The sequence below is a fragment of the Gavialis gangeticus genome, unplaced genomic scaffold (genome assembly GCF_001723915.1).
Source record: "Gavialis gangeticus isolate Ggan-Ray unplaced genomic scaffold, GavGan_comp1, whole genome shotgun sequence".
NCBI lineage: Eukaryota > Metazoa > Chordata > Crocodylia > Gavialidae > Gavialis > Gavialis gangeticus.
Genome location: NW_017728995.1, coordinates 50,641,398 through 50,649,852, shown reverse-complemented (window position 1 = coordinate 50,649,852; position 8,455 = coordinate 50,641,398). Strand labels below are relative to the sequence as shown.

At 39.2% G+C, this 8,455-nt stretch overlaps 1 protein-coding gene and 1 long non-coding RNA gene across 2 annotated transcripts in view; one reads left to right on the top strand and one right to left on the bottom strand.

Moving 5' to 3' along the window:
• The window catches only part of LOC109288202, an 11,238-nt gene extending 4,813 nt beyond the window's left edge, over window positions 1-6,425 (top strand). Inside the window, exon 3 of the long non-coding RNA XR_002095091.1 lies at window positions 5,681-6,425. This is a non-coding gene — a long non-coding RNA (uncharacterized LOC109288202). The remainder of the gene's footprint in view (window positions 1-5,680) is intronic.
• Window positions 1-8,455, bottom strand: part of FARSB (phenylalanyl-tRNA synthetase beta subunit) — a 72,534-nt gene that overhangs the window by 43,049 nt on the left and 21,030 nt on the right. The window contains exons 8-14 of the mRNA XM_019503657.1: window positions 6,647-6,717; window positions 5,321-5,382; window positions 5,179-5,230; window positions 4,813-4,874; window positions 4,148-4,355; window positions 3,629-3,709; window positions 384-476 (exon numbers count right to left, since the gene is read on the bottom strand). Of these exons, the coding sequence (XP_019359202.1) occupies window positions 384-476; window positions 3,629-3,709; window positions 4,148-4,355; window positions 4,813-4,874; window positions 5,179-5,230; window positions 5,321-5,382; window positions 6,647-6,717 (629 nt within the window). The remainder of the gene's footprint in view (window positions 1-383; window positions 477-3,628; window positions 3,710-4,147; window positions 4,356-4,812; window positions 4,875-5,178; window positions 5,231-5,320; window positions 5,383-6,646; window positions 6,718-8,455) is intronic.

Here is an 8,455-nt window from a genome sequence, read left to right as displayed (position 1 = left end):
AGAGAGAGAGAGAGAGAGAGAGAGAGAGAGAGAGAGAGAGAGAACAGGGATAGTAAATCCCAAGAAGATTTAAAAAACAAATCAAATTACAAATCATTAATAGACTAAGATAAGGCTTTATTTATTCATTTAGCCTTTTGTAATAATGATGTACTTTTCCATTACTTAGCTTGGACAATGAAAATAAATTAATCATTTATGCTGTTGTTTAGAGGTCCCATGATTTCTAGCCAGCATCACTATCATTCAGGGGGGTGTTTGCTTTAAAAAAAAACCCCAAAACTTTTCCAGTGGAATACCTAAAACAGAAACGCTGAAGCTAAGATTTAAGTTTAAAGGGAGCTTATAAGAATTACAACTGACATTGAACTATGGTACTTTACCTGAAATTCTGCTGTCTTGGGATTAGCTATGTGCACTGCTTTTGTTGCAGAGATATCCATACCAAGTTTATCAGCAATATCTTCTTGGGAGCACTAAGGAGATGAGAGGGAAAAACAGAAGCATCAAATAGTTAAAATATGCAGTGAAGCAATGATGAACTTTGTTATCAAGAATAAGCAAAGATCAGTAATAGCTCTGGAGCTCAATAACATGGCTCAGCTACTTGTGAAAATAAATAACAGAGTAAAGATTATCATCTCATCTTTAAACCTAGGTGGACAGGTTTATTTTTGAGGGGAGTAAGTAATGGTACATTGAGACTGCTCACAGAGAAGGCAAAGTTCACTGTGATTGTCTGCATGGTAACATTCTTTTGGGCCTAAATTAGGGTTACACAGTTTAAATCTCAACAAGCAAGGATCCATACATGCTCAGGGTATTTTTTTTAAAAAGCTGATTACCAAAATAGTGAGTGTGACCTATTAAGTTCACATGCCATCTGTGCACAAGGTGACAGACTACAGTTAAGACCTACAGCAGGATTTCCAGCATGTGTAGCTTTATTAATGCAACAAGAAACTGATAGAAGAGAAAGCATGCAATTGAGGCTTTGCTTGTATCCCACAGCCCTCCAGAACTGTTCCCTTTGTGTTAACAACATTCTGAAAGGCATGTTGATCTACCAAACGCGAGTAAAATGACCAGATACTATCTGAAATGTGGGGTTTTGAATGCAAAACACTTAGCAGGGAACAACTATTCAAGCATTTTCAGATGTGAAGCTAAACTTGGTATCTAACTATGATGCGACTGAATACATGTTAGCTAAATCAGAGATCCTTGTACAGAAAAATGATATCCTGTAGAGGTGATAATCTTGGGTTCAAACCAAAGAATGGATTGGATGTGAGAATGGATAATGGACAGTTTTTATCCAAAACATAACACAGGACTTCAGAATACCGAGGTAGCAGTAATAGTGAAATTATAGGCATGTTTCACATCTGTGTTTTATAACCTGGTAGTGACATGCCACAGCTGAGATGCCATAATGCCACAGCAGAAGTACAGATGTCAACATGCACAACTTGATATACGTGCCTAAATGTGATCTGAATAAGTTCTGTACTCCTGTGAACAGTCCATACTATTGTAGTTATTAAACATAGTCTTGCATTTCTTTAAAGGTCGTATTGCTGGGATGCAACACATTCAGCATTTTAAAGTATTCCAAACACTGAAAAAAATATTGTAAAAGCTTTGAATACAGGTCTCGAGATATATACAGTGTGCTGCCTTTATTATACTGTCACAAAGAGTCCTGTATCTTTTGGCCCATACTGTTTTGTGTAAAGCCACTGTTAGCCATTATCCTTGACAACCCAGTGAAATTATGGACTACTTAGGTGTGTCCCACAGTGAAAGAATTGATTTAGCATCTGAACATCCCCTACCCCCAAAAATCTGGGGGCAAAGAAATTTTGAATCCAATTTGACTACTTTAGATTATCTACTGGAAACATGTTCCCAAGAGTAAAATTTTCAAGAGCAACTAACTGTTTTTGGAGCATAATCCTACTCAAAGTCAATGTTCTCAGTCATTCAAATTCTTTTTAAAATGTTATCCAAATATTAGGCATGAATCAGATAAAAGACACTGTAAAAAGACTGAGTATACTTTCAGGTAAATAAATTTTAAGGCAAAATGCTCGGTTCTGAAGCAAGAACAAGACAGTTCAATGGGAAAACATATCTTCCAGCCCCAGGTAGACAATTAACTACTGAACAAGCTCTATGAGTTTTTGACAATCTTTCTACAGCTAGATCTGTTCAAACCTACAGGCAGGGTCTGGTATCAGCTCTGTGCCTGGGGCCTGCCTTAGTATTCACTTTGATTACTTTTACCCTAAAGAGCTCCATACTAAAACCTGCTCTTAAATCTCTGTTAAAGTGTTGCTCTGCAAGGAAAATATCAGATTTGTTTAACTAAATACGGTCACTTATTAATATTAAAAAGAAAAACAGTTACTAGCCTATACAATCCACTGTCTGCACAATTTCAGTTTTCAAAACTACACTGGCTGCTGCTACGGCCATTATTTCAGTAAGCAGCACATGCTCCTGCAGAGAACCAATTCCTGACAAGGGCCTATGGATAAGGACCACCAATATTGTGATTTTTCCGATTTTGCAAAATCAGGCAATGCCCACAATATCCATGAGGTAAGTGTGGATGAGGGACTTCCTGAAAAGAAAATGCTAACTTCCCAGAGGAAGCAACTGGTCTTCAGGGTGCTGCAGCAGCCCACTGGGGTGGGAAAGAGGGGGTCTACCAGTTCAGAGGGCTGTCAGCACCCCCATCCTGATTGATTGCGAGGGCCAATTGGTGGTGAAGGGTAGGGCCACATGACAGGCCAATCAGCAGCGGGGGACAGGGCCATCAGGGCCTCTTGCCCAGCAGCGTGGGGGGCTCTGCTGCATTTTGCCCTTGAAATGACTGCCAAGCTCTGCGTTCTGCCTGCAAAGTTGGGGGGCAGCTACTCCAAATTTGGTAGGTCCCTACCTATGGACACTACAGCATTATATTTTATTAATAACTACAGTGGTTTGTACCTGTGAAGAGCTGGAGTGAGACTTAAGTGGACATGAAAGTACAATTAACACACATTTCATACCGTTTACAAGATTTATTAGAAACATTCTTTTGCTGAGTCTTGCTTATCACCTTTACAACTAATGCAAATACTTGGGGGCAAGTTACAGCACCCAAGAATAGATTCACCATGGAAAGGCTGTCACCTCTGAACAACAATGGTGCCTATTGGGTATCATAAAAAATTATGTTCTCTTTTCCAGATTATTAAACATACCCAAGGACACATCTGGTGTGTTAAATAATCCTGGCAGCCTTCAGAAACAGACTTGCTGTCTTCTAACTTAGTACTATCAATGTCAAGTTAAATTAAAAACAGTATTCTAGCATCCATTTTCACTTCAGTACTTAAAACAAAATGTCAAATTAACAATTAGCTATTCTGTTCATCCAACAGCATGATCTCACACAAAACTATATTGTAATACCAAAACTTTAGCAAAAAGGGACCTGACAAAGTAATATTGTATAACACTGCTACATTTACACAGTTCAGAACTATGAGACTACTGTCTGCAGATTTGGTTCCATTAATGTTTCGATATACAATTAAACACAAACAAACAAACAAAGTCAGCTAATATAATATACCAGGGCAAAAGTGAGTGCTTCAGTAAATCCAGCAGCTGCCAAGTCTTGTCTCAGAAGTTCCGTGAGCTTATTGAGAGGAAACTAAAAACAAAACAAAAAACAATTTTCATTTCTCTTCTGAAATGTTTTTAAGCTTTTCCTGGGAGATTCTGCCTGTTCCATTAAAGTAAATGTTGCTAGGGAGGTAACTAGGCTTGCATTTTTTAAAAAATAGTTTTAAAAAACCCCATCAACCAGCTGCCTCAGAGCTTGATTGAGGAAATGAAACTCCCAATTGGAGATTCAATACTGGCTCCGTGCTTAACCCCTGTCTTTTTTCAAGCACCAGCAACCACTGGTCTTGGACTTACTCAAATCAGTCAGGCATCTGTTTTGTATCCTATCCATGGTAAATGCCTCTCAAGGCAGAGCATGTCAAAATATTGCTTAATTCTTAGGTTCTGTTTTTTTCCAAAGCCCTTCTGGCATACACTTCTCATTTACTGACAATAGAGTGTTTATTTAAAGGAGCAATCTTACTTGATTAGCTATGGTGTACGTTTTCGGGATAGTCATCTGAATGTTGTTATAACCATAAGCTATTGCTGCATCTTCTATGATATCACATGCATGGATAATGTCTGCTCTCGTAGGAGGGATTTCAATCTCTATATTGTTCCCATTCCCTGTAACATGCGACTTCAAACACATCCTGGTCAGCAGCTTTGCAAGTTTTGATGGAGTTTCGCTAAAACAAGACAACAGAATAGTGTTTTGAGCTTATTTTACATCTTATTTTGCAATAGGATTCCACCTTTTTTGTAAAGTCTCTTCCATCAGAAAGAATACAGTAGCACTTTATGGACTATGAGAGTATTTGCCTTCTATCAGTATTCCTCTGGGGTGAACCATGACAGCCATCCTCTTTCAGCATCACTACAAAATAATTAGAGGGAAACTAAAGAATTATTCACTTAGCTGAAATTAGAGGGGAAATCTTTAGGTAGTCAATCTAATTACCCAGGTTAACATTCCAGTTTTCAATACATTCTTTAAAGAAAAAAAAGCTGGGGAGGGTAAAAAAAAAAAAAAAAAAATCAACTGAACTCAGTGCAGCTAGTCTGAAAGCAGCACAGTAACTGTGCTTCCTCAGAGCTCATGACTTCCCATCAAACATTATATTGGTGTGTATTTGCAAAACATACCTGATTCCTATTTTCTTGTTAATTAAGTCTGGTTTCACCTTTTCTTTTCGGTAAGCCAATTCCTACAAAGAAGAAAAAGAAAACTGTACACAATATATTAGAAACTTATCATTCCTGCTTACTAGAATCTAGTATTAACATCTGTCTAATCCAAGTTCTAATTAGGACACCAAACTGATCAGAGAAAATAAATCTGTAATACAGGGTTAGATTTACTATTTTAAGGTAGCCACAATAATCTTTATGTAACAGGACTCACCTTATCCTAGTATACAATCAGACAATAAGAGCTATCTATGCCCCTCACTCTTACCAAATTCTCATGTACAGAAATCACTCCCCCCACATCATGTCTGTAATACTTACTGGATAGATGCAGGTTTTTCCATAAGGATAAATTACTTCTGTGGCCTCCACACTGGTGGGGAAGAGAAAAATCAAGTGTTTAAAGTATGTCACATGACCAACAAATAATATCACATTTATGAAGAGGGTCAGTACTACTCACCTGAATTGCTTCTCACAATATTCACTAAACATTGTTACTAGGACATCAAGGACAATTTTTGCCTACCCAAGAAAGAGAGAGAGAAAAGTGAGCACATTTAAATATAAATGCTAGGTCCCATAGATTTTAAATATATGTGAAGAGCAGTGAGAAAATATTTAACCTCAATCAGTGCTAATGCTATTTTGATTATTCCTTTAACAACCCCCGTCCCCCAGCCCAAGGAATTCAAGGATAAAGAGATATAACTTTAAAACTGACAAATCACATTCAACTAAAAAACCAAAAAACTTTTTTGCTTCTGCAACAAAGACATCTGTGTAAAAACTGTAGCTTTCAATGGCCTGGTAGAAGACGGAGTTTTTCCTAAATAGATCACCTAGATATTCTACCAAATGGAACTGGGTCATGTAACACCTTTAAGTGAGTCAAAATTTAAAGTGCCGTTTAAGTAAGTCAGAATTTGTGCGCTCTGGGACTGGAAAAATCTCTATAAAAAACACATGCTAAGATCAACCTAATGATAAAATCTTATTTTTGAGGGTGATAATTTTAAGTTGACAGGATCACAGATGATGCTTATAAAATACAAATCAGTATCAGAGATATAAAGAAAATTAGCCTCAGTCTAGATATTTTTATTTTCTAAGTGCTGACAAGCATCATTTTTGTGATAAATCTTATAGATTAAAAAAACAAAATAAATGCATTTATCAGCTACCTGAAAGCATTCCCCCCAATATGTTAATCTGCATTTTTACATGGAGACATATTTAGAATTTCTCTTTGTGACAATACATCTACGGAAGTGCAAACATGAGCACTGGAAAACTTCATGCTTAGCTGCCTAACTGAAGTTTCACTTAGAAAATTTGTGTGGCGACAAGTGGCTTTGTGAGGGCACAATACTACAGGTGTATTTATGCTTGAAAACTTGCCCTCTAGTGCTAACACTTTCCCTAAGCAAGATGTGGTAAAATTAATCCAAAGAAATTGTGCACCCTATTTTATGGTTAAATATGAGGGAATATTATGCTTTACCAAAACAAATAATCTTAATACATGTTACATTTTTAGAGCTCTTTACCTTTAGAAAAATATTTTTTTCAAACTGAACATTCAATATCAAGACAGGGCCAAAAGTATCTCCTCCTGAACAAATAAAATTAGAAATATTTGGGAAATTCTAAGAGGGTTGTAAAAAATAAGCCTGAAAAAAACCCTGTTTTAACATAAAATGCTGATCTTGTTGGTATGACAATGACCATATTACTTAGAAAGCCAACTACATATATAGCATATAGAATAAAACAAAACTTCATTTACCTTTGTAATATCAGTGGCTGTGCATTCAATAAATACATTTCTGGTATTTACGTTTATTTTTGAGTGGTCTCCTATAATAAATAGGAATAAAAAATGTGTTGAAAATGCTTGCTCAACTCTTGGAATGATCGAGAACAGATCCTACTCATGGTCCGACATTTATGTACCATTGTCTCCCACAGTCCAAAAATTAATTTTTGCTGCTGTTTCAACCACTCTTTATTTTAAATCAGACTCTCCACTTGTAAATTTATGGCATGACTTGCACGGGAGACCAGGCTTTTGAGTGAACCCATTAAATGCATCTTTGGGAGGTTGCACAGGTCTACAGGTGTTATCAGCCTCAAGTTGAGACAGGCAGAAGAACCAAACAATGCCCATCTGCTGGTTACAAAGCCCTACTGCAGTCACAGGGAGTGTGCTTTTTTCTTTTCCTCCAGCAAGTGCCAAGGTAGTAATTGTGACTGATCCAGTTTGGGAGATTAGGGAAGAAACTTTTTTTTTTTTAGTTCTTCAGTTCCTTTAATCAAGGAGAAGCATTCCAGCTGAGGCCTAGTAGGCAGCATAGTTGGATGCAGAGGGTCTTCCCATCTTTTATTTTAATGGGAATAGCAAAAAATCCAACATTTAAATGCAGACTCGAGTCAATAACACCCTAATCACTGTCTAGACCAGGTGTCAGCAATCCCTGGCACGTGACAGAGCACAGCACATGAAGACATTTTGTTTGGCGTGCACACCCTGGGATGGGAGGCAGAGGAGCTATGAAGGGCCCAATCCTTGTGGCAGCACAGTCCTAGCCCCTTTCTCGCTTTCTGCCCCAACATGTGCATGCACTTGCTGCTGCCAACAAGCCAGGATGGGGCTCTGTGGACCCCAGTGCAGCTGCTTGCAGCCTTGCTGCCACAAGCAACCCAGGCTCCATGATCAGCGGCAGGGCTCAAACTGGCTGCAGCAGTCAGCTGGGAGGCTGCAAGCAGCTGCACCAGGGTCCACAGAGCCCCAGCTCGGCTTGTTGCCAGTGGTAGGTGCATGTGTGCCTCAAGGCAGATGGTGAGGAAGGGGTCGAGGCTGAGCTGCCACAACAAGAATTGGGCCCCTCACTGTTTCCCTGCCATCCACCCATGGCATGCCAACATCTTACAAGTCAAGGTTGTGGGGGGTGGGGGGGAGGGGTGTTTGCATCCTTCCCAAAAATGTTGCTGACCCCTGGTCTTGAATACTCCTCAAAACACACTTATTAGGAAAATTCAGTGACTACCCTCTCCACCTCAAACTGCCTTGGTGGACAAAGGAGAAGCCCAGAGGCAGGGGTACAAACATAGACATAGGTGACTCCACTTCACTTCTTAGCTTCATTAAAGACATCCTGTGTGACTCTGGACAGGTCACCAAATTGCTCTGGGCCCCGGGTCCCCATCTGTAATGTAAACTTCTCTCCTTCACATTTGGCAGGAGAGAAGATACCATATTTATCCAAATCCAAGATGACCCTGAATTCAAGACACCCCCCCAATAATTAGATTCTATACAAGGAAAAAATGATCAATTTGTTATAATTTTCCATGTATGGAATCTAATTAGGAGGGTCATCTTCAATTCATTCATGGGAAAGAGTTCAATTCATTCATTCCTTCAGCAAGGAAAACAGTGGTAGGAGGTCAGGCGATGGAAGAGGCAGTGAGGGACTACCAGCAGGAGGGCAGGCTATCCCTGCCTTTCCCTCCCCCCACCCCAATTATCCCCTTTTATGCCTGCCCACCCCCCCACAGCCTCAGCGCCCACCCCCTTCACCCATTTCCCCCCCCC